The sequence below is a fragment of the Syzygium oleosum genome, unplaced genomic scaffold (genome assembly GCF_021117445.2).
Source record: "Syzygium oleosum isolate NSW1041296 unplaced genomic scaffold, Sole_v2.1 Sole_v2.02, whole genome shotgun sequence".
NCBI classification, from domain to species: domain Eukaryota; kingdom Viridiplantae; phylum Streptophyta; class Magnoliopsida; order Myrtales; family Myrtaceae; genus Syzygium; species Syzygium oleosum.
The window spans coordinates 23,873,427-23,899,110 of record NW_026607486.1 but is presented as its reverse complement, the minus strand read 5'-3'; the positions used below and the strand labels follow the sequence as shown (position 1 = coordinate 23,899,110).

General features: G+C 39.8%; 2 protein-coding genes and 1 long non-coding RNA gene across 6 annotated transcripts; 2 read left to right on the top strand and 1 right to left on the bottom strand.

The window, feature by feature from the left end:
• The first annotated feature begins 168 nt into the window (after positions 1-168).
• Positions 169-25,266, top strand: LOC115691713 (alpha-N-acetylglucosaminidase-like). 4 transcript variants are annotated; one of them, XM_056308252.1, is made up of 19 exons: positions 169-402; positions 987-1,054; positions 16,930-17,141; positions 17,302-17,423; positions 17,941-18,026; positions 18,290-18,384; positions 18,577-18,658; positions 18,929-19,035; positions 19,801-19,831; positions 20,247-20,364; positions 20,787-20,837; positions 21,766-21,875; positions 22,039-22,141; positions 22,342-22,440; positions 22,825-22,935; positions 23,412-23,659; positions 24,134-24,371; positions 24,666-24,744; positions 24,877-25,266. In XM_056308252.1, exons 1-19 carry the CDS (start codon positions 184-186, stop codon positions 25,110-25,112), a joined length of 2,415 nt encoding a protein of 804 aa, XP_056164227.1. In that variant the 5' UTR covers positions 169-183; the 3' UTR covers positions 25,113-25,266. The 4 variants fall into 4 exon arrangements, with proteins under 4 accessions (XP_056164227.1, XP_056164228.1, XP_056164229.1 ...); XM_056308253.1 differs by lacking the exons at positions 169-402; positions 987-1,054 and adding exons at positions 15,695-16,108; positions 16,748-16,828; XM_056308251.1 differs by lacking the exons at positions 169-402; positions 987-1,054 and adding exons at positions 15,698-16,108; positions 16,761-16,828.
• On the top strand, positions 1,589-4,014 carry LOC115667744 (uncharacterized). The gene is made up of 4 exons (XR_008815809.1): positions 1,589-1,708; positions 2,568-2,662; positions 3,103-3,184; positions 3,907-4,014. It is a non-coding gene; the product is annotated as an uncharacterized LOC115667744 (long non-coding RNA).
• LOC115666289 (polyamine oxidase 1-like) lies at positions 4,124-10,754 on the bottom strand. The gene is made up of 10 exons (XM_056308255.1): positions 10,574-10,754; positions 10,209-10,458; positions 9,857-9,988; positions 9,703-9,764; positions 9,444-9,598; positions 7,330-7,473; positions 5,641-5,790; positions 4,890-5,144; positions 4,447-4,528; positions 4,124-4,352 (listed from the first exon to the last, which is right to left on the bottom strand). Exons 1-10 carry the CDS (start codon positions 10,623-10,625, stop codon positions 4,276-4,278), a joined length of 1,359 nt encoding a protein of 452 aa, XP_056164230.1. The 5' UTR covers positions 10,626-10,754; the 3' UTR covers positions 4,124-4,275.
• Positions 25,267-25,684: the final 418 nt, after the last annotated feature.

Sequence of the window (25,684 nt, the reverse complement as noted above, 5' to 3'; positions counted from 1 at the left end):
AAAGATAAAGAAATATGAATAGACAACGAGGAAGCACAAGTCAAACTCCCTTCTCAGAGGCCGACCACGATGGGGGGAGATGATCAGATGATGCTCTGTCCCCTCTTTCTTGTCGGAACAGTTCTTCTCCTCTATTTATAAAGAAACACTTGAAAAACCCAGTTCGTTTTCTGTTCCTGAACTATGTTCTTGTCCAATGTGAAGATTTTAACACTGATGTTGCTGCTCAGCGTGATTACAATTACTTCATCAGCATCGTCGCCGGACGTCATTGAGGCTCTGCTCACCCAACTGGCGTCCAAAAGGGCATCCCCATCGGTTCGAGAAACGGCAGCTGAAGGCCTTCTTCAAAGAATGCTTCCTTTCCATTCCCACGGCTTCCAACTCAAGATCGTACCCAAGGTCTCCTTTTTTCATTACTCACGATGCATATCCATTTTGTTGCCTCAAGTCCTCTGGAACGAAAGTAGAAGCTGGGGGTCTGCTCTCTCCATTCATTGTCAAGCCGCAGCAATGGACTGAGGAAATATGAAAATGTCTAGCCTTTTGGTGACCCTTATCAAGTCACTGCGCTTTTCTCATTTCCAATTTATAGTTTCTTGGACGTTCTTTCAGGTGTTGATGAAATGGATTTGTTCCCTTTAGTGATGGCGTCAAAATTCCTATGTATCCCTCAGAGTACAACTCGCTCTAGTGTATTGATGGTCTCGGTAAAAGTTACTTACATGCGATGTTGGCATTGAACTGGCTTTAGCTTTTCCAGTTTAAGTACATATCTCTAGCTACTGTAGCCAAAAAAAGTGGTTCAAGTAATATCTTTCTGAGGGTATCTATTAGCTGAACAGTGAAAATGCACGCTTTGTGCCATCTGAAGGAAATAGCATATGATCAGGTTAAGAAAATGTCGCTTTGCAAACTTTTTTACTCAATGTCTTTCTGACACATGATAGTCATATGAGTGTAACTATCAGTGGTTTGCCTATCAGGATGTTTGTGGTGGAAAGAACTGCTTTTTGATTGAAAATTACGAGGAGAATGATGGGTCTGAGATAATGTATGTAGTCATTGTTTTTGTCAAGTGGAGCAGCGTGCCTTTCATTTTTAATCGCGTGAAGGAGTATTACCCAGTCTTAGTTTGTGAGTTCTGCATTGTTGAAGCTCTTTCCTTTTGTCTATTTCACTGCAGGATTAAAGGTACCGCAGCAGTTGAATTAGCATGTGGCTTGCATTGGTACTTGAAGTATTGGAGTGATGCTCATGTTTCCTGGGACAAGACTGGTAGCATACAGGTGGCTTATGTTCCTTAGGCAGGATTCCTGCGTAGGCTGAAGGGCAAGGTTGTGATGATTCAGCAACCCATCCCATGGAGCTATTATCAAAATGTCGTTACATCAAGTTGTAAGTTTTCTTCACCATGTGACATTGAGGCTTTGGTGATATTATTAGCAAGTCAGGTAGCTAGTTCGTCATGCTTGAGATAAGTGAGGCAAAAGCACCTAGGGTCCCTCTTGCATTTGGACATACTATCTATTTGACAGTTTTTGTTCTTCAAGGAGCTAATGACTTGATGTTATGCAATTCATCGTAGAGTCTTATGTCTGGTGGAATTGGAGTAGATGGGAAAAAGAGATCCTGGATCGCTTTGCAAGGAGTTCACCTACCATTGGCCTTTACTGGACAAGAAGCCATTTGGCAAAAAGTTTTCATGGTAACATTTCGCATTATCCTGTATAAAATTGGTGACAAAGTAAAAGCAGTTCTTAGTGTTGATTTCGCCGTAACAACTCATATTGATTGATAAATAAATAGTTGAATTTACTAACACATGACCAAGTGATCTGATGGCTATTTCCATTACCTATCTAACATTCATCATCCAAAAAAAAACATATTAAACGAAGTTGCCATAAGATGGTCTTGAAATGTTTCTCGTGTTTCTTTATAGCAAATTCATGTCATTTGTTTGTCTGTTGCTATTGATTGACAAGGACACATTTGAAATTTAGCAGATGCCTTTTTGTACCCGATTTCCCAATACCTAGTCTGGAAAGTTATCGGCTTATGAATAGGTAATTGAGTTGGTGCTATTGTCTGGATCTTCAATTAATTAAAATTCATGTTTCCTACTGTGTTCTGAGGTTTAGTCAGTTTATTGTTTCAGCTTTTGTCCGTTATAGCCATGCCTGACCATGATAGGCTTATCTTGCTGATTTGTCCTCTTTATTGTAGTAGCAAGGAAGAACTAGATGATTTTTTTGGCGAACCTGTGTTTCTTGCATTGGCTCGCATGGGAAATTTGCTTGGGTAGGTAGAGGAGTTGTGATTTCTGCATCTTCTCTTTTTTTTCAATGATAATAACAGGAAAAGAATAGGGTAACTAGTTGAACAAATTTAGGAGTATTTTATATTAAATGGCTCTTTACACTATGTTTAATAATTGATTCTGCTAGCTAGCTCATTGCTCCGCCTTGATGAGCAATATAATGCATTTTGTTCTCGCTTTGAAGGCTTTCTTTTCGTCATCACAAGCATTTGGCTTCTAAGGTGTAATAATTTTTTCATCATAGGTGGGGTGACCCATTATCACAGAACTTGTTGGATCAACAGCTAAACTTGCAGTAACAGATATTGTCCTGGATGTCAGAGCTAGGCATAATTCGAGGTATAGAAGAACTCTTTCCAAGTTTAGAATTCTTGATAATCCAGGTATCCTTTCAGTGAGATTATCTACGATAGAGTTGTAGCAGGGAAAAGACAGAAAATTGCCATCAAAGGGACCTTTTCAGTTTTTTTTTTTTTTTTTTTTTGGTAACCCAGGGAACCCCCGCACGGCCGACAGCCGGGAGGTAAACCCTGGGGGCGACACGTGCTAGCCACCACACACGTGCACCAGTTAAGTCACCCTGCGGCGCCCGGGATTCGAACACCCAACCTTTTGCGAGAGGAAGAGTGCCCTTTCCAGCAGCGCCACCCAGGTGGGTGGTGGGACCTTTTTAGTTAATGTCTATTTTCGACCAAAAAAAAAATAAAGTTAATGTCTATTGTCTATCTGTCCGATCATGCTGGTCATGAGACTCCTGATATGTATTGTTGTACTTCCAGTTCTTCCATCCTTCTCTGGGAATGTTCCAGAAGCATTGAAGAAGATACATTCTTCACCTAATATAACTAGACTCGGGGACTGGTATGGCTCTTTTTCTATTTGTAATTTCTCAAGTGTTGACTTTGATGACCTTTTCACTCTTATATCGTCCTCCCATGCATCCCTTTTGGCTTCCTGCTTGGGTTCGATAAATTCTTCATCTAGATATAGTTTTTGTTAAGATGCTACACATGGCATTTTTAAATTTCCTTGTCAATTATAAGACCTGTAAAACAAATAGAGAAAAGGTCAAGGACACTATTTTGTTTTTCTACACGGAAGAGGATAGTCAAGAAATTCGGTCGACAATATTTCTCAACGTCCAAGATATGATGTATCTGATATACGCTAGCAATAAAGAAATCTTGTGCTATTCCGAATGTTCCTTACAATGCAAGAGATGCTCTTTGAGCGGCTACTCAGAGATGAATAAGATTGGTTACTTGGAAACTGAACTGAATAGCACTAGCATCTTCTGATGTGCGCTTTCGTCTGCAACTAGGGCTTCAAATGTTTCCGACCTTATGATTTTGACATGGTATTTTCTACTGCCTAGTAGCATTTTATCCAGATTAAATTCTGGCAAAAACCATCGTTTCTTTCCTTCAGGACCATGATACAGATTTCATAGTCAAGTTTCCGGACTGGAATCCATCAACAAACTCGGCATCTAGCTTTGGAAAGCAAGAGAAATGCTATTACCCTCTGATCTACCCCCTGATAGTAGATTTTTAATTCAAGTGACGGGCTGTGACTTTCCCCAGGCACATTTGTGGTATTCTACTCACGTGGTTAATGCTGGGAATCATCCCAAGGAAAGTCTACCATTTAGGTATAATCTCGGACCTCGTTAAGCTTTGCTGTTTAAAATTTTGTCACCTTTCTACATAAGAGTGGATGACCCAGTAGAAGTACCCAATGACGATTGCCTTTTTGCTAGGTAGATTTAATTTGAAGAACTGCATTGCAAACATATGTAAATGAGCTTAAGAAAGAAAGGCAGAGCTGATTGGATTTAATTTTTCCCTTTAGCAGGGTCATGCTGATTTAGAAAGTTCATATATCTTATTGTCAATTATTTGAATGGGAATCATATGATTGATGGGCAAGTCCACTACGAGAGTCTTCTAATCTCATGGGTCTACGAACTCGCTTTTCCTTTCCTTCTCCTTCCTCATCTCCTCCAACAAAGCTTTACTTGTGTCTATGCCTGTTTCATCATTAGAGAGAACGTGTCACAAGCCACGTCTTAATTATCTCTACCAAGATATTCACTCGATTCTGGGAGGAAATTCATATACTACCTGCGAGGTATCCACCATGTACATAACCGCTGAATCTTTCACTTGTGTGTTCACCAGTGAAAAAGATGCGTCCCACCGGGGCCTGAGAACATATAAAAAAAAAACATGTATCAGCTACACGTACAGTTAAAAGCTAATTCAGGAAGAAGCGCTAGTGCTACCAAATTTCTAGTTGTCTTGGAACAACAAAAGAAAAAAACTTATTCCAGTTGCTTCTCTTAGGACATCGTAAAGGTAAAAGAATCTAAAGCCGCTAGAGATTTCACATAGAAATTAACCCGTAAAGGGATTGATTCAGAAAGACATACATTTTCTGTCAAGCCATAAATAACAACTTGTCCAAGCTTGGATATCCAGAAGTAAGAATTACACTGATCAACATGTAAACATGAAAACAGGAACATCCAGGATTCGTAATATTTGAAAGTAAGATAAGCACCTACCTTAATGCTTTGAACGACCTGATGATTAGATATGACGGGGTACTTGCTGTAGCTGCAACGCTGGAACTTGTCATTCAACCAGCGGGGGACGAGTATACCAGTGGCGTTAGGTATATTGGGACCAAACATGTCCCTAAGCACCTCCATAGCCTCTTTCAGTGTTTCTTCGTCAGATTGACTCTCCACACGCTTTGATTCTCCATTTGTCAATGTCACAACCAGAATATTGGAACCAGGGTATGCATTCTCCATGTGCTGATGACATGCCCAGAGATAAACAACACGATCATCCTTATCAGACAAGTTTCCCTCGACACATGATACAGTCAGATTAAAAACATTGCTCGAGATTCCACATCAAAGCAAATTACAGTATCGAAGACCATGTGTGGCAGATACAATTTACAACGTTTTCCCAATGAAAGTAATGGAGATATTACAATCTTATGGGTTCGAAAGCTGAATGCTGTACTTAGTATCAATACCTCATAATCAAACAAATTGGCTGCATTTGCAACGTAATTCCAGAGTGCAGCTAAAGAAATAGTCCAGTATACTACTTGTTAACAAGACCAAACATGTTAACCTCATAATATTGAGCAAACAGTTTCTTACACTTTCTAAGACCCCCAGAGGATGACATCAATAAGCACTCGATTCCCCATGAGAAAAAACTCTTGGGACCAAGGAAACCGGAAGAAGAAGAAGAAAGAAAAACCATTAGATGGCTACAAAAGTTTTGTTCACAAACCTGCCAAAATGTGTAATAACCTCTCCGTTCGTGTGCGTACATGAAGAACTCTTTCTCGGGTCCACAAGGCCAGAACTTTTCCGGAAACTTTGGGTAGATTTTCGTGTACACCGTCACGTCAAGCTTCTCTATCGCCTCCGTCTTCCATCCCTGTTGGGCATTATTTCACAAATCAGTGCAATACTTCATCGAACCAAGTCAAAATGGACAATAGATCAAACATCACTCAGCTTCTTTTGGGGACCACCAACTAAAGAGAAGCCGTAATCGTAATTGTTGCTTAAACCTCTAGACGCCATCATTAAAGAAGTAAACTTCCAAATGGACACGCATAGTTGTAATTTTTATGTTTCATCCTAAAGAACAGAAAGTTTTTTGGCGCGGTATAACTTCATAGGATTCGTCCGTCCTGAAATCTTTCACGAGGATAACGTTCTATTGGGAGTCAATGACAGTTGTGTCGAATATTGGGAAAAGTGCTTAATAAGTCCTAAACCTTTTGAGAAAGTGCCAATTTAGTCCTAAACCTATTTTTGGTGCCAATTGAGTCCTAAACCTTTTGATATAGTGCCAATTCAGTCCTTTTGGCCGGATTTTGCTGACGTGGACGTCGGCCGGTCGGCGATCAGTCACTGGAGCTGACGTGGACAAAATTTAATAATATTTTTTTGAATTTTTTTTTCTTTTTTTCTTCTTTTTTTTTTCTTCTCCCTCTTCCTCCTGCCGGTCGCCGGAGCGGCGACCGGCCGGAGGCCAGAGGTCGAGGTCGACCTCGCCGGCACCGGCGAGGCACGCCCTCGCCAGCGACGGCGAAGGCGAGCCTCGCCATGGCTGGGCGAGGCTCGACCTCGTCGGATCTGGCGAGGTCGAGCCTCGCCGGCGGCTGGGCGAGGCCCGACCTCGCCAGGATCCGACGAGGTCGAGCCTCGCCCAGCTCATGGCGAGGCTCGCCTTCGCCGTCGCCGGCGAGGGCGAGCCTCGCGCTGGGCTGGCGAGGTTCGCCCGCCCTCGCCCAACCATGGCGAGGCTCGCCTTCGCCGTCGTCGACAAGGGCGAGCCTTGCCAATGGCCGGCGTGGCTCGCCCTCCGGCCGGCGAGGTCGACCTCGCCGGAGCGGCGACCAGCTGGAGGAAGAGGGAGAAGAAAAAAAAAATATTAAAATATTATTAAATTTTGTCCACGTCAGCTCCGGTGACCGGTCGCCGGCCGGCCAACGTCCACGTCAGCAAAATCCGGCCAAAATGACTAAATTGGCACTATATCAAAAGGTTTATGACTCAATTGGCACTAAAAATAGATTTATGACTAATTTGGCACTACCCCAAAAGGTTTAGGACTTATTCGGCACTTTTCCCGTCGAATATTGATATTGAATTCTAAATGGTAGTACTAGTCTTCCATGAATATTGAGTAATTTAGTAGAGCAATTGGATGAATTAAATGGTCGAGATATTCCGGTAAATGCAAGGGAAAACTAGGACTATAGTATAACCAAGAGATCTTTTCGAGTGTGTTCACAGGTTCATTCAATCGATCAAAAGCATCATTTTGCGCAGTAGTGTTTCCCAATAGTTATTGGAATCTTAATTGTAAGGCCCAATAATTCCGATTGTACTAATTTTTCATATTATTCATGTGATTTCGGTGCACTCTATAGTCAGAGAAAAAAAAATGAAGGGAGATGTGTACGGGCATGGATGGCTGGAACGAGATGAAGTCACTCTTGAGAACCCCAATGCTAACGGATAAAATCGCGTAATTGGCATCATAGACACAACCATCCTCCATAGTAACAGTAACTCTGCTTCTCAAGTATTGTATTTCCCGGACAACCTGCCCCAAATCCACGCGTGAATAGAACAGGCAAAAGTTAAAAATCAAATTGAAGGCCCAAGAATCGGATACAATGGCATTGGCATCCAATAAAGATGGAAGAAGTTTATCAACATAACTGAATGAGAAAAACTGTGCAGTGGTCAGACGAAAAGAATAATTACCCTAGCAACATTCGTTCATTCACAATCTGACATTATAGAAATAATTAAATTGTCCCTACTAATTTCCACCTATAGGGCACTAGTCATCGATTTTCTTGTTGCGTATGAATTTGAATAGGCAAGGAAACACCACATTTAATGGAGAAAATGACAATACTTCATATGTTCATGTTCTTCTATTTGAGCAGATTTGACCTCTCCAATTATTTACTTCTACATGAGGTCATCAAGTTCACTGTATACGATAATAGACAGGAGCCAGTTAGCCCAAACCTTTGCTTAATGAGTGGTATACAGTTTTCTTTTTCAAAATGAAATGTTGATAACATGGCATAGACGTAAAAAGGTTGCTTTGCTTCTCAAACCAGAATCACTTGGACATGATAACAACGGGAAAATTATTATCTGCACTCGGTGCATGAAGGCCCAACACATACAATCCATTGGATCATATGGATTTCACGTGAGATCCATGCACTCGACCTATTAAATGTGACATTGCAGAGTATAGATGTTATGAGAATCCGGGGTAGGAGAAAAAAAATAGTCCCATGCTTAATGAGGTAGACCTGGGACTATAGTATCCAAAATGTATATTATAATGGCATAAATAAATAAATAAAAATTGGCTAAAACAGCTCTCAGGGAACGTTGTTATCGACAAACTCCAAGGATGGGCCAATCAAATCTCTTAACAGCCAAGTGCGAAAACAGTGCATCCATACAAAACAAAAGTTGGAGTTTATCCAAGTACTTTGGGCCCGTTTGGTTCGACTTTGGGGGAATGCATTTGGGAGAATGCAAATACCTTTGGGCTAAAGGGGTTTTTCGAAATGCAAGTAGTGTTTGGTAAATGTTTTTTAAAATCAACTTGGGCTAAAGGACTTTTGCTAATTTTTTTTTTTTTAAAAAAAGCTCCGATGGAGCTACACCGCCGGCCACTGTCGCCTGCCAGATTTAGTCGCCGGCCAACTGCCGACGGCCAGATCTAGTCGCCGGCCACCATCGTCTGGGGTCGCGCAACCCCGGCGGCCGCCGCCTGGGGTCGCCGCGCAACCCAGGTGACGCCCGAGGTCCGGCGACCCCAGGTGGCGGTCGCCGGGGTCGGGCTAGCCCTCAGGCGGCGATCGCCAGCCGCCAGACCTCAATCTGGGAAAGATGAACAGTGTCGATGAATAGTGCAATTTGCATTCCCAAAATGCAACTTCCCAAAGCACCTCCGGTGGAGCATTGGCCAAAGGTCCCTTGGGGAGCATTCCAAATGCAATTGTATTTCTCCAAAGTGAGTAAAAAAAATTGCCAAACACCATTTGCATTTGGCCAAGGGACTTTAAAGCTCAAATAAGCATTTGGAATGCTAAACCAAATGGGGCCTTTGTGCTCCTTCTTTATTATGGGCGAAAACCACCAAACTTATATCGGTGTGACACATTATACTTACTCTTCGCAAATCAATGAGAACCGTTAAAAATTTACCTGTCTACATAGACGTTAGAAAGCAAACAGTGTTCACATGACTTAAGTGAAATAAAAATTACAGTATTTTAATTGAAAAATCATCTAATGAAACCTTTGGACATAGTTTAAAATTTTTGATGTCACATAAAAATAAGTTCAGGCTAAATAGGTGGTACAGATTAGGATTTTTTGTGATCTTTGCCCTTTTCCGTCATTTTGTTTCCGTCTCCGATAATTGGATGATGAGAAAACAAAATAAGAAAAAGAAAGAAAGAAAGAAGCAGGCATCATCTCATAAATAAGCAACAAAGACAAAAACAAAAAGGTTAAAAGAGACATGTTGCTTACCTTATTGAGTTGAAGACGACTGTCCAAAATCTTGCCCTCTGACGTAACAAGAAAATCATGCGCCATTTTGTGTACCAATTCCTCATATCCCCTCTCGTCCGCCACTAAGTATTCTCCTTCCCCATAATCAAGGTAAGTCGGTATAGGCTGGGCCTCTGCCGAAGAAGAAACACGAAATGGGAAAAACTCATCGGCAATGCATACATCCATTTTTGCTGCCAAATTTGAAGTTTCAACTGGACTAAAAACGCCGACTAACCGGGCATCTCGTAGTCGTGAAGCACGAAGTCTATGGCGAGCTCTAATGGCGTCTTTGCCGTCCTAAACATGCGCAAGAAGAAAGAGAATGAGATCACGAGCGGTGGAGAAACAAAACCTCAAGGGCACGAAAGTTAAGCAGGAGAGGGAATTACGGAGGAGGTTCTGTCGCTCCGGAGAAGTCGCCACCGCCATCCGTTTCCTGCTGGTTTCTCGTCTTCTCAGTAGCCGAGTCCACCGCCTTTCTGTACGAGTCGGCGGCGACTTCCCTCGGGAACACCTTCCCACTGAAAGGAAGGAACAAACTGCGTCAGCATCGAAACCGAACTCCGCTTGCGGACGGTGAAAAGGAATTGCAGAATTAATCATCTTCGCTTTTTGCTTAGATTCACGCTCGTAGAACGGCCGCAAGTTCCGAGAGCAAAGATAAGCTCACCGGCTCTACGGCTCGAATGTGACGTTATTGCTGACAACAGAAAAACTCGAAAGGAAGGGAGAGAATCAGACCTGCGATCGTAGATGTTGTAGCTAACATGACTGAAGTCGGAGAGGCACGTCCGAAGCGAAGACTTGGCGGCAAGCTCCCAAACGGGATTCGGCACCTTACCTCCGACGCCAACGATCCAACCGGCGCCGAGCTCCACTGACACACCTCCGAACACTTCCTTGCGCATCCTGCCCCCGATTCGGTCTGTCGCCTCCAGTATGAGGATGTCCTCCACGCCGTTCTCGGTCAGAACCTTGGCCGCGGCTATACCTGAAGAGACGTCCCACGAGGCCACGTACACGAAACATCATCAGAACTAGTCGCAACAGATATATACAACAACCCAAGTGCAGACACGGCAGGGGACAGGTGGTTTCGTGCGTACCGGAGACGCCGGCACCGACGATGATCACGGAGGAGCGAGACGGAGGATCCATGAGGGAGAATGAGAGAGAGATGCGTTACGTACTTTCGTTCGACGGGAAATGAAACAGGCGGGGATTTTAATCATGGCGGTGGAGGGCAGTTCGGTCATTTCGATGGGGGGGGCAGATTTGGAAATTTGCGGGGAAGTTTTATGGCAGGGTTGGGCGTAATCTTTGCCCGCGCGGATTCGAGGGTCCACCGAAAACGAGATTAGTGTCCTCCTAAATGCAGGGTCAGAGAGATAATCTCAAGATAATCTACCTCTTCAATGAGATTTTTGATTGGATTTTTTTACGTAATCAATCCACGCATTAATATACCTAGTTAATGTTGCAGATTCATTGCTCCTTATGTGCTGGAAATTAAAAAAACCTCAAATCAGTATACCCATGAAAAATTTACCCCAAATTAATTTTTTTATCACCAACAATTCTTAACCGGTGACAAATTTATCCTCCATCAGTTTCCGTTAAATTTTACCGTTAAATTTATGAGTTGGAGACACGTGATAGTGGCGGGTGTAATAATTTGGGGTTTTACCTTCGGTTTGTCATAGGTATAACAGTTTGTGATTTTTTGTGATATTAATTTAATTTAACGGAGGGTAAATTTATCACAAATATACCAAATTTGGGATTTTTAGGGGTCAAAAAATTGGTTTGGGGTAAATTTATCACGAGTATACTAGTTTGGGATTTTTGGTGGTCAAGATATTAGTTTGGAGTAAATTTATCACAAATGTACCAGTTTAGGGTTTTTTGTGGTATTGACCCTTTCAAATTTTCAACACATAAGGAACAATGAATATCAATAATTAGAAAATTATATCTACTTTTTTTAAAAAAATTAATATTTTTTTATTATTTAACAAAAATGAGTCAATGATAAATATTTTCATCATCAATGATATTTTTCTGTATGTTTCATTGAACTATACATGAGCCTATTTATACGCTTTTACAAAATGGCTATGTATAGTAACATAATATTACAATCAATCGAAATAACAAGATTATGATTATGAGATAAACTCATAATCAGAATAACGAGATTATGATTTAAGATATTATTAAAATCAGACAATATATTTCTAATAAGAACTATTTTATATTATTAGTGTCCACTTTTTTAATAGGATATTAGGCATTTTCCACTAAGCAGAAACTTATTAATTCCTCTAATTTGTATCTCGTGGGTAAAAAGTAAAGCATACCCGTCCTCTATGCCTCTGTAATCCTTTTGATAGATGATGATGTGACGATGGCCTGCTGCTCCGCCCCCAAAAAACCAACGGTAAGTAGACATGGTCACAGTTCGGAACCGGTCGGTTCCGGTTCGTGGCCATGTATGAACTGGAACCGGCGGTTCCGGGCCGGTTCCAGTTCCGGCCCAATTCGGAACCGGCCGGTAAAAATTAAAAAAATAAATTATGAAATAAAAATAATGAATTATTAAATTATGAAATAATGAATTATTCAATATAAAATGTAATCAAAATGTACATTGTAATCAAATTTGGGAAAAAAAAGAATTTCTCCACTTATCTGCAGTTTTTTTTTTGGAACCAGGCCCGGAACCGCCGGTTCCAAAATTGTTGGAACCAGAATCGGGCCCGTAGGCCATGGGCCGGTTCCAGTTTCGAACAGCAGGCCCGATCAACGGGCCGTTCCCGGGTTTGACCTCGGCCAAAACCGGCCCGTGGCCATGTCTAACGGTAAGGATGGGTCCCTTCCTTCCATGTCGTTTACCTCCCAAAGCAACCAAAAAAAAACAAAAGAAAGATACAATGACAAAAACAGTCCTTGAACTTTGAGTCTTTAACTCAATATGCAATATAGTCTCTGAATTTTTAATTTATTCAATATAGTCCATAAACTTTAGTCTAATATTCAATGTGGTCCCTAAACTTTTAATTTATTCAATGTGGTCCCTGGACTTTTGATATATGTTCAATGTGGTCCCTGAATTATATGAAAATGTTTAATTCTGTCCCTGAACTTGAATTAATAGAAGGACATTGAACAAATTAAAAGTTCAGGAACCACATTGCACATTGGATTAAAGTTCAGGGACCACATTAAATAAATTAAAAGTTAAGGGACCATATTGCACATTGAACCAAAGTCCAGTCCAGAGACTGTTTATGTCATTTAAAAAAAAAAAAAACAGATGAAATTTAGTGAGCCTTCTTACTCTTCTATCCTTCTATTACATAGCAGGAAAGAAGATTTGGGCAGCTGTGTCATCATCATGTGTGAAAAAATCACATGGTCTCTGTTAGCAATGGGTCGACATGAGGGCTTGATGTGATGTGCATTCGATCCTGATCTGAAGATTTTGCATGGAGTCCGCGGCGATCGTCATCGATGTTGTTGGGTGAAGGTTAAAGCTGGTGTAAGTCTAATCAAGGTTGGCAATATAGTAACGATGCACAAGGATTCTCAACGATTAGGAAATAGCTCGTTCCCCTCTCATGATCGAATCATCGCTTACATTAGCTCAAATCCAATAATTGGTATTCCGGCCAAAATCCTACCGCAATTGGGATATGTTGTCGCTTTTAAGTGCGCCTTAGAGAAGCATCCATATTGGAAATGATTTCTGCTACTATTGCAGATGATGAAAAATATCATGTGTTGTGTCTTGTACATGCTAAGTAGTTGAATTTCAATTGATTTTCCGTACACGCATTAACAATATACTTAAAGCATACGTGACATTTTAGCTATACATCTAGTTTCATATATGTTGGCTCAGATATTCAAAATATACTTTTAAATTCAAGTGAGTGAATACAAATATAATTCGGGCAGCTTATCAAATAGATGAGTAGAAATAGAGAAACGATCGGGCAATTTGGCAATCCCACCTAATCAGGGATATATACCCCATAGGCCTGACTTTCCAATCGACAACCAGGCTAGACCACCATCTTCGCCTAGGGGCAGGATGGTTAGGCACTTCAAAGCCAAGATGCCCAAGTACTTCAACAGATAGCCAAACAAGCTACTGGACTGGTAATGTAGCGCATGGGATATGGAGGAGGAGTTGTCGTGCCCATGAAAGAAAACCACACCCGGATTGGGTCGATACCGTTTCGTATATAAGAGGTTATAAAATGCCTGATTTTTTAGTGTTCACTAGTGAAGACGAGCAATCAACAGTGGAACACATTAGTTGTCTTGTGGCTCAATGCAGTGAGGCAAATAATGAGGATCGTCTGAAACTAAGGTTGTTCACGCTATCTTTATCAAAAACTGTCGTTACTTGATATACCAATTACCGACCAACTTGATTCATAATTGCGATGAAATGGAAACACAATTTCATGCTCAATTTTATATATTGGACCCCGAAGTGACTATCACAGATTTGGCTGTGATTGAACAATAACAAGTCGGTAGACCAATACATTACTCGACTTAAAAAATCGAGAAATCAATGTCTCACTTCACTCATAGAAAAAGGAGTTTACTGCATTGGCTTTCAGTGGTTTAAAATTTGCCTTGAGGGAATGATTTAAAGGCCAACCATTTAATGATTTATTCAGTAGACATTGAGGGTGTCTAAGTAAAAAAATCTTCTGAAAGAAAAAAACAGGAAGCCAAACAAGGATTGCAAGCCGAGTGTGGCTTTGGTCGATGATTATGATTTGAATTCCAATGCGGAATCGGGTCATGAAAAAGAAGCAGAAATAGCCGTGGCTAAAATGAATCTAGACAAACCTTGCGTCTGTCAAGTTTTAAGGCCTACCAGAGTAAAATAAGCTTTTATGCTAAGAACAAAGACACCTAGATTTTTTCGTTCGACGTGACCAAGCAAGATGAAATATTTGATTCACTTCTGAAGGATCTTTATAAATTAACTGAGGGCCAAATTATTCCGAATAGAAGAATTAGCAAAGAAGAAATATTGCAAATGACACGACTCATGAAGACATAATATACTACTAATTACATTATTTTTAAACGAACTAGTCAGAAATATTACAATTGAGATTGATAAGAATAAAGTTAAAGTCATTTTAGGATTAACCGCACCGATGGCTAAGAAGCAATTACAGACGGTGATAAGAAAAATTAATTTTCTACCTCAGTTTATTGCTAATTTGTTGCTGAACAGCTGGTTACAGGACGAATTAGGAAAATGGCTTGTGGCTGATAGACGTTGGACAAGACCTTCTCCACAGGAACTGCAATATGAACCCAAATTAAAAATGAATAACAAATATGCAGTTAGAGACCTGAGGAAACTCCTTAAAAGTATGACGACTTTGCTTCTTTAATGACCTTAGTTTTTCTGCAAGTAAGATTCAAGAGGCACAACGAGCACCTGGTCTGCCATGTGAAAAGTAGACGGCAATTTCTCCTTCTGATGACCCCAAGAGTATGCAATCCATTAGAGAAAGAGGGAGAAAATGAAAAACTATCTCGGCCATCAATGAAGTTCAGTGAACAAGAAAGAAAATTTGTAAATTCATCAACAGGAAATCTTTCAAAAGAATGAAGTACCAACTACTAGAAGGCGTTGCCAATAAAACAACAATCTATAAATTGAGAATTTAGTGTTTCGTCTTCACACAAGAGAAAAAATCCGTTTTTAATGAGAAATAGGTCTAGTCCCACTTGAAAATCTAGATCTGAGCTCATATGTACATTTGCGTTAACTTAAACGGTACATCAACACATGCAAACTTGAAGATCAAATTCAAATCTTACGTTGTTGAAAAATAGAGGAGGAGCTTATTGACCATTTGTTGTTGAAGTTGCTGAGGGCCAAAGTTCTGAGGAAGGTACATGGGAGGACCTAAGGTTGTTCCTTCTGGATCCCACCAACTGGCTCATCACAGTGTTAACGTCTCTCTCTGCTCTGCTTCCACCTCCATCTTTCCCACAACAACAACCAATTTAATCTGTCTCTTCTAACCTCTGATAAAAATCGAAGCTTTAACCGATCGATGATACTGGGAGTCCGTAGATAAATCGAGAAGTAAGGCAGATTCTGAGACAGTACAGGAAGTGAAAACGAGGGTTCCAAGGATTTAGGCGTGGCAACGATGTCTGATGAAGTAACCCAACTGGCCAATATAAAACTAGTAAAAAAAGAAAAAAAAGAAATAAGAACAGACAACGGGGAATCTCCAGTCAAACTCCCTTCTCAGAGGACGACCGGATGGTGATGATCCGATGATGCTCTGTCCTCTCTTTCTTGTCAGAACAGTTCTCTCTCTATACAGAAACACTTGAGAAACCCAATTCGTTTCTGTTCTTTAACCATGTCCGACTCCAACATGAAGATTTCGGCGCTGATATTGCTCCTCAGTGTGATAACAACAACTTCATCAGCGTCGTCGCCGGATGTCCTTGACTCTCTGCTCGCCCGACTGGAGTCCAAAAGGGCATCCCCATCGGTTCAAGAAACGGCGGCCGAAGGCGTTCTTAAGAGATTGCTTCCTTTCCATTCACAGAGCTTCCAATTCAAGATCGTACCCAAGGTCTCATCTTTTTCATTACGCACGATGCTTATCCAATTTATTGCCTCACGTCCTCAGGAACGAAGTAGAAGCTGAGCCTGTACTCTCTTGAGTTACTGTCAAGCCACAGCTAATGAACTGAGGAAATGTGAAAAAGTTCAGTCTTTTGGTGACCCTTACAAAGCACTTTTCTCATTTCCAATTCAGCGGAAGTAATAGCTTTAAGAAAATAGTAAGTTAGCCGGACCCAATTTATGGTGTCTTGACAATAGGGCGTTGTTTTATGTGTTGATGAAGTGAATTTGTTCCCTTCAGTGATGGCGTCAAAATTCCCACGTTTGCCTCGGAGCACAATTCACTCTAGTGTATTGATGGTCTCCATAAAATTGACTTACGATGTTGGCAATGAACTGTCTTTAGATTTTTCAGCTTAAGAATATTTATGTAGCTTCTGTAGCCTGTAATTGCTTTCATAAGCTATCTATTAGCAGTAACAATTAGTTGAACAGTGAAGATGAATGATTTGTGCTCACCTGAATGACATAGCAAATGATCAGGTTAAGAAACTGTCCCTTTGCAAACTTTTTTACTCATTGTCTTCCTGACACATGATAGTCACATGAGTGTAACTGTCAGTGGTTTGTGCTCACTTTCTTTCAGCTTTGCCTATCAGGATGTTTGTGGTGGAACGAACTGCTTTTTGATTGAAAATTACGAGGAGAATGATGGACCTGAGATAATGTATGTAGTTATTGTTCTTGTCAAGTGGAGCATTGTGCCTTGCTGTTAGTTTGTGAGTTGTGCATTGTTGAAGCTCTTTTTATTTGTCTATTGCACTGCAGGATTAAAGGTACCACAGCAGTTGAATTAGCATCTGGCTTGCATTGGTACTTGAAGTATTGGTGTGATGCTCATGTTTCCTGGGACAAGACTGGTGGCATACAGGTAGCTTCTGTTCCTAAGACAGGATCCATGCCTAGGCTGACGCACAATGGTGTGATGATTCAGCGACCCGTCCCATGGAACTATTACCAAAATGCTGTTACATCAAGTTGTAAGTATTCTTCACCACGGGACATCGAGGCTTTGATGGTATTACTAATGGCAAGTCTAGTAGCTAGTTCGTTATGCTTGAGATAAGTGAAGCAAAAAAGTTTTTGACAGTTTTTCTGCTTCAAGGAGCTAATGATTTGATGTCACATTATTCAACGTAGATTCTTATGTCTGGTGGAATTGGAGTAGATGGGAAAAAGAGATAGACTGGATGGCTTTGCAAGGAGTTAACCTACCATTGGCCTTTACTGGACAAGAAGCCATTTGGCAAAAAGTTTTCATGGTAACCATTCAAATGATCCTGTATGAAATTGGTGACCAATGGAAAGCAGTTCTTACTGTTGATTTCGCCGTGAGGACTCATACTGATTGATAAATAAATAGATGAATTTACCAACACATGATCGAGTGATCTGATGACTATTTCCATTACCTATCTGACATTCATCATCCAAAAAGAAAATAATAAAATAAGTTGCCATAAGATGGTCTTGAAATGTTTCTCCTGTTTCTTTATGGCAAACTGATGTAATTTGTTTGTTTGTTGCTGTTGCTTGAGGAGTGCATATTTGAAATTTAGCAGATGCCTGTTTATACCCAATTTCCAATACATATTTGAGGTATTGACTTATGAATATGTAATTGAGTTGGTGCAATAGTCTGGATCTTCAAGTAATCAACCTTTCGTGTTTGCAATTGCGATCTGAGGTTTAGTAAGTTGTTTGTTTCAGCTTTTGTCCAGTTATAGCCATGCCTAACCGTGATAGGCTTATCTTGCTGATTTTTCCTCTTTTTTGTAGGATTTCAATATCAGCAAGGATGAACTAAATGACTTTTTTGGTGGACCTGCGTTTCTTGCATGGGCTCGCATGGGAAACTTGCATGGGTAGGTAGAGGAGTTGTAATTTCTGGATCTTCTCTCTTTCTTGGATGATGATAATGGAAAAGAATAGGGTAGCTAGTTGAATAAATTTAGGAGTATTTTATATTAAATGGTGCTTTAGACTACGTTTAATACTATGATTCTGCTAGCTAACTCATTGCTCCGCCTTGATGTGCAATATAATGCATTTTGTTCTAACTTTGAAGGCTTTCTTTTCGTTATCACAAGCATTTGGCTTCTAAGGTGTAATAGTTATTTCTTCATAGGTGGGGTGGCCCATTATCACAGAACTGGTTGGATCAACAGCTGAACTTGCAGAAACAGATATTGTCTCGGATGTCAGAGCTAGGCATGGTTCCAGGTATGGAAGAATTCTTTTCAGTTTAGGATTCCTGATAATTCAGGTATCCTCTCAGTGGGATTATCTATGATAGAGTTGGAGCAGGGAAAAGACCGAAAACTGCCGGCAAAGGGACTTTTAGTTAATGTCTATTGTCTGTCTGTCTGATCATGCTGGTCATGAGACTCATGATATGTATTGGTGTTCTTTCAGTTCTTCCATCCTTCTCTGGGAATGTTCCGGAAGCATTGAAGAAGATACATCCTTCAGCTAATATAACTAGACTTGGGGACTGGTATGTCTATTTTTCTGTTTGTCATTTCTCAATTACTGAGTTTGATGACCTTTTCGCTGTATTATGGTCCTCCCATGCGTCCCTTTTGGCTTCCCACTTGGGCTAGGTAAGTTCTTCATTTAGATATAGTTTTTGTGAAGATGCTACATATGGCATTTTTTAATTTTTTTTTTTTTGCCAATTTAAACTATCTTGAAGAAACAACAAACCTTGCGCTTGCATTTGCACATGTTAACAGGCCTTTTGCTTATTATAGTTTTGCTTATATAGGAATACTGTTGATGGTAATCCAAAGTGGTGCTGTACCTACCTTCTTGATCCTTGTGATCCTTTATTTGTTGAAATTGGGGAGGCTTTTGTCAGCAGACAAATTAAAGGTGCAGTTCGAAAGTTCTTGTTTTTTTTTTGCAGCATTAGCCTCATGCAATTTTTATGTGTTGCTTCTCATCTTAGAATCTGATGATCATATTGTGGTGACAACTTGGAAACATTTTACAAGTAATGGCTACTTTGTGCCTCTGATTGCATAGAATTACACATGGAGGCTGGGGGATTACATAGTAAGCCATAAAGCCCATCCCTTAGTATAGGGTGTGAAATAGAGACATAGGGAACTGGTCACCTGTACTTATGTTTATTTTTTTATATTCTCAGATTCTTCATTGCAAAAAGTTTTTCAGCCAGGGCTATATTCACTCTTTTTAGTTTATTGTCAGCTGATTTGACTACTCAATCTTGATTTAAGCATTTCATATCGTTTCTCATGCTAGACGAATGTGTAGGGGAAGTATGTTGTTTTATAAAATTAAGTGTGGCTCATTTTACCTTTCAATGTATTTTGTCTATAAAATTTTCTTTAAAAGAAACTAATTTTGCAGTTTCTCTTCTGTGTCTAGGTGATGCATTCCTTAAAGAGGAACTCTTTCTCTGTATGTTGGGCTTTTTAGTTAGATTATGTTGTGTCAACTGTGGAGTTTTGCTTTAAAGAGGGGAACCGCTTGACGAATCTGATATCTTTTCAACAATTTCACTGGCATGCTGGATCATTGTGTTGTTCATGACTATATCCAGTCTAGTCTGCATTAATAATTTCTCGCCAAAGATGCATGTGGTGTTCTGACCTCTATTATTTTTCACCACAGAGTATGGGGATGTGACAGACATCTATAACTGGTAATGTCTCACCTTTGGCTTTTATTGAACATTTACGACATGAAGTATTTGTGTATGTTGTCAAAGTGAATTTGTTCCCATTTCTAGTTGCATAGGTACATAAAAATGCAACTTTTCTTTCTTTCTTTTCCCTGTTGTGCCTTGTTTGGATGAGTCTAGGATACTTGAGTAATGCTGAGGATGTATAGTATCTTAGGCTTGTAGCACTGACTATGATGACAGGCTTTAGATTGACTTCTTAATGGCATAATATGCTGTCTGCTAGGTGCATTCTGGTGATGATTGTTTATTAGAACCTCCGATATTCACATGAGGATGCTTTGGAAACATGCAGCTGTGGATACCCTGTAGTTTCTATTGAAAATATTCTGTTTTCCGGAAGGTGTCTGGTAACATTGCATTGTTCTTTATGTAGTGATACATTTAATGAGAACTCCCCGCCTTCAAATGATCCAACATACATCTCAATGCTTGGTGCTGCAGTCTATAGAGCTATGTCACAGGGAGACAAAGATGCAGTGTGGTTAATGCAAGTATGGTCCTCAATCTCTCACCTGATCCATCCTTCGGTATTTAGACGTCCAATTCCACTTTCCCTTGAAAGTGATGTTAACATAGCTAAGCTATTATTGGTTTGACTGATGGTTCTCTCAGGACAAATTCTTAAGATGTACATAAATTTTTGCCAAAACTCATGATTATTTCCTGTGGCACCATGAAACAAATAGAGATAATTTACGGTCGATGACAGAGGTAAACTCCAAATTTTGAAAAGGCATTCACTTGGGTCAAATGAACTTTAAAACTCTCCAAGACCTCTGATTGCATGTCTTTTTCTTGCAAGCTTTGGTTCTTTTACAAGTTCTTCTTTAGGTCTAATCTTGCTATATGTAAACAAACTTTTCTGAGACTCTAATATTCATGTGGTACTATACTGAAATTCTAATGTGTGCAGGGTTGGCTCTTTTCTTCAGACTCTGCCTTTTGGAAACCACCTCAAAAGAAGGTATGTTTGTCCCTGAAGTACATCATGTGTTTCCTCTGCTTTCAGACTGCATGACTAGATTAGTCTTATTGGTAAATGGAACAACTGTAAGCGCATGAGCATTGACCTTGTGTTCTATTATGATCAATAGTGTTTATGTACTTATTTTAATATTCTTCCTGGATATATGTTTATGTTGAATCTTATCTACTATTTCTTTGTTGCCTAATAATAATCAGTAAAAAGAAAGAAAGAATAGCTGATGCAGTGCCCTATAACATTTGCGGAGTTGCGTTCTATTTGTGTTGGCTTTCTTTGTCAAGACAATGTGTGTGAAAACATAAAGTTAGTCCTTTTGGCTTTGCTTGGTTGTTAACAGAAATGGCTGTTGAAGGAAATGTATGATTGATTAGTTACTTCATAGAGCTGTTACTAAATGAAGCCAAAGAGTTTGGGTCGTCTCATAAACATCTCTTTTTTTTTTCATACATAATGAAATTTTTGGGGATTGGTTTATCTGGATACTTAGTCTACAATGTAATGCCCTTGGTACAATAATGAACGTGTGAATGTGCCTTTCTAAATAATTATTTGAGAAAGTATCCTTTTTTGCTTGATTTTATGAGTGAAATGTTAATTTTAAAACGCTTCAAGCACCTAGTGTCTACACTGCCATGAAAGACAGTTACTTACACTTAGATGACATGTAAATAAAAGACCATGTTCTGGGAAATACAGAAGCAGCCGGAATTCTTCAAAGTATGTGATGTCCAATTGATCAACATTTACCGTTGTAAGTTGGGTTTGGTTCAGCAGTGGATAAATCGGAATTGAACCTGAATATTCGTTAACTTTTTGGTGCTCAAATTCTGTCAGTCTTGCTCGCTGTGCTTTCGCTGCACACAGGTAGCGGCTGATATGATAACAATGAAATTTGTGATATGTGCAGGCACTTCTGCATTCTGTTCCAGTTGGTAAAATGATAGTTCTTGACCTATTTGCTGATGTCAAACCAATATGGGAAACTTCTGCTCAGTTCTATGGTACTCCTTATGTCTGGTAATTAGCTCTCATAGTTAATTAATCCATATGTCTGGTAAACTTCTGCTTGAGCATTCAAGACTCGATAGGAAACTTACCACTTATCCATGACTTTTTCCTTCTCTTCTGAAAATTGAGTAACAATTATCAATTCAGATCCTTAATCGTTGATGTGTATCAGGTGTCTTTTACATAATTTTGGTGGAAATATCGAAATGTACGGCGTATTGGATGTCATATCATCAGGCCCAGTTGACGCTCGCATCAGTGATAATTCAACTATGGTATGTCATACCAGTATTTGCCTCCTATGTAGTGTTCAACTTTCATATATACGTACGTACATACGTATGTATGTATGTATGTAGATGCTTGAAGGAGAAGCTATATATAAACTAATAATATCAGCTACTTGAAATGTTATTGCTCTGATGACAACTTCATTCTTCCTAAAGCAGACTCACTTATAATCTATTCCTTCCAGGTAGGTGTTGGCATGTGTATGGAGGGCATTGAACAAAATCCCGTTGTTTACGAGTTGATGTCGGAAATGGCATTTCGGAGTGAAAAAATTCTTGTTGTGGTAACTATGGCTTTCTATCTTTTGCTTCTTGTTTGTTTTGTGAAGTAGAATGACATATCGTCTTTTTCTTGAAAGAAGGAACATCTCCACATCTTCTACTTTCTATAATAGTGTCTTTATTTGCTAAACTTATTACCTCAAGAAAGGAAGTCTTCTGCAAACGCCTTGTTTTTTGGTTGCCTCCAACTTATGCTTTTCATGCTGACATGTCTGCCAGAAGATACTCATCTGAAGAAGGATGGAAATTTTGATTTTTGTCTTCCTTAGAAGAGCTTTTAGGATCGATTGCAAGGCTATGCGGGCCGAGTGCCTAGAGGCCTGAGAAGCCAACTATTTTTTGGATAGCTTGGCTATGTGCCAACTCTGACTTCATTTCTTTTTCAGGAGTGGCTGAAGGCTTACTCTCGAAGACGCTATGGTAAGACGGTCCATCAAGTTGAGGCAGCTTGGGAAATACTTTATCACACTATCTACAATTGTACAGATGGAATTGCTGTATGTCTCCTAAAACTTCTATCAATCATCATGTACAGTATTTTCCTTCTTCGGTTTTCCAGATTTTGCTTTTGAAATGCTTCATCACTCAGGCTGCATATTATTTTGTTTTACTTCCTAGAAGAGGATAGTCAAGAAATTTGTTTGACAATATTTCTCAACGTCAAAGATATGATGTATCTGATGTATGCTAGCTATAAAGAAAGTCTTATGCTTTTCTGAATGTTCCTTACAATGCACAAGATGCTCTTTGAGTGGCTACTCAAAGATGAATATGATTGGTCACTTTGAAACTGAACTGGGTTGCACTAGCATCTTCTGATGTGAGCTTTTATCTGCAACTAGGGCTTCTGATGTTTCCTACTTTATGATTTTGACATGGTTTTTGTATTGCCTAGCAGCATTTTTTACAGATTAATGAGCATTTTTGTCTCTAAGATCAATTTCTGGCAAAAACCACTGTTTCTTTCCTTCAGGACCATAATACAGATTTCATAGTCAAGTTTCCGGACTGGGATCCATCAACAATCTCGGCATCTAGCTTTGGAAAGCAAGAGAAAATGCTATTGCCCATTAATCTGCCCCCTGCTAGAAGATTTTTGTTTCAAGTGATGGGCTCTGACTTTCCTCAGGCACATTTGTGGTATTCTACTCATTACGTGGTTGATGCTTTGGAGCTTTTCCTTGACGCTGGGAATCATCTCAAGGAAAGTCTACCATTTAGGTAGAATCTCAGACCTTGTTAAGCTTTGCTTTTTAAAATTTTCTCACCTTTCTACATAAAAAGAGTGGATGACCCAGCGGAAGTACCTAGGAAATCACAATTGCCTTTTTACTAGGTAGATTTAACATGAAGAACTTCATTGCAAATATATGTCTTTGAGCTTAAAAAAGAAAGGCAGAGCTGATTGAATTTGATTTTTGCTTTTAGCAGGGTCATGCTAATTTAGAAAGTTCATTTATCTTATTCTCAGTTGTTTTAATGGGAATCATATGATTGACGGGCAAGTCCACTATGAGAGTCTTCTAATCTAATGTTTCTACCTTTCTTCGTGTCCATTGTGGTAAATTAATTTTTACACTTAATGATTTAATGCTTATCATGATTCAATTAATCATTGCCGAAACAATTATTGGTCATTCTTCTTCCATAAACTAGGTTAGAATGATTTTCTCATGGAGTGTACCATGTTAACAGGTATGACTTGGTCGACTTAACACGGCAAGTACTATCAAAGCTAGCAAATAAGGTATATGTGGATGCTGTGACTGCTTTTCAGCAGAAGGATGCTAAAGCTCTGCATTTTCACAGCAAAAAATTTCTCCAACTTATAAAGGATATCGATTTGCTGCTTGCATGTGATGATAATTTTCTTCTTGGGACATGGCTTGAAAGCGCCAAAGCATTAGCAGTGACTCCTAGTGAGATGAGGCAGGTTAGTCTTGGTAACTATCCTCAGTGGCTAAATCGTCCAATATAATTGAAGCGATTAAGCACGGTGCGGATCTGTATTGATGTGGATAATGTACATACATCCGGAGTTCCCTTTGATCAGAAACTGTGTTGTCATTTGCCCTTCCATTTATTTGTATAAACTCCTCTCTCTTTTGGATCTCTCAGCAGAAAGCTTAGTTCAATTAACACCCATAAAGTTAATTCGGAATATGCATTTTCGCATGATAAAGGAGATGGGTGTCTAATTGTTTTTTCTGTGATTTTTTTATCTCAGTATGAATGGAATGCGAGGACCCAAGTCACTATGTGGTATGATAACAATCAAACAGTTCAGAGCAAGCTTCATGATTATGGTACGTCTTGTACCTACTCCTGTCTGTATATCTGTATGCGTGTTTACATATGCTTGCATGCTTGTGTTTATACACACTTCTGGATTTGTGTGCCTTTGTTACTTGATAAGAGAGTCTCCTATCTTTGATCAGCAAACAAGTTCTGGAGTGGTCTCCTGGAAGACTATTACCTGCCACGAGCGTCAAGCTACTTTTCTTATTTAACCAAAAGCTTGAGAGAGAATGAGAAATTCGAGTTAGAGGAGTGGAGAAAAGAGTGGATATCATACTCAAACAACTGGCAATCAGAAACACAAATTTACGCAGTGAAGGCAAAAGGAGATGCCCTTGAAATTGCCAAAACATTGTACAAGAACTATTTCGGTTAGCAATCCAATGGTCCAGCCTATCCTCTCTTCTTAGATTGCTCATCTAGTTTACCATTTCTCTGTAACTTTCTGCGTCAGCCCGAGAGAAGCTTCTCTGTAACTTTTTGCCAGTTGACTTGATTGAAGATGTTCTGAATCTAATAAAATACTTTTTCCCTGTTAGTAACATAATGTGTGATTCATTGATTGTTATGGTCGTATGATGTCACGGTCTATTCTCTGTTCTTACATTGTTTGGTCATAACAAGTGCCATTCGACAGTGTTGCTCTAAAAGGCAATGAGGTTGCCTACATCATTCGTTACTGCAACTTGAAAACCTCACAATCGCAACATTACATCATTTCAGCTGGATATCCAAAGCTAGCCCCCGTCACTTTGTGCTATTTGTGGGACACTTAGTATGTCCAGTACCAGCCTACCAGGTACTGTGCTTTGGTCTTTCAAGGCGAAAGCGATTTTGGTCATTAGTGGTGGGTCGTTTTTCTGCAGACACCGTAAGAGCTTCTGACCAAGAAGTTAAACCATATTATTATGCTGACCATGTTGAAACCGTTTATAAGCTGGCTTACGC

Excerpts from the sequence above, each read along its gene's own strand:
- LOC115691713 (XM_056308252.1), top strand. The coding sequence starts at position 184 with ATGTTCTTGTCCAATGTGAAGATTTTAACACTGATGTTGCTGCTCAGC. Across the intron at positions 18,659-18,928 it reads ATAACTAGACTTGGGGACTG|GAATACTGTTGATGGTAATC; the intron begins GTATGTCTATTT and ends TTGCTTATATAG. Across the intron at positions 21,876-22,038 it reads TATGGTACTCCTTATGTCTG|GTGTCTTTTACATAATTTTG; the intron begins GTAATTAGCTCT and ends GATGTGTATCAG.
- LOC115666289 (XM_056308255.1), bottom strand. The coding sequence starts at position 10,625 with ATGGATCCTCCGTCTCGCTCCTCCGTGATCATCGTCGGTGCCGGCGTC. Across the intron at positions 5,145-5,640 it reads GTTATTACACATTTTGGCAG|CACATGGAGAATGCATACCC; the intron begins GTTTGTGAACAA and ends GCATGTCATCAG. Across the intron at positions 4,529-4,889 it reads AGGTCGTTCAAAGCATTAAG|GCCCCGGTGGGACGCATCTT; the intron begins GTAGGTGCTTAT and ends ATATGTTCTCAG.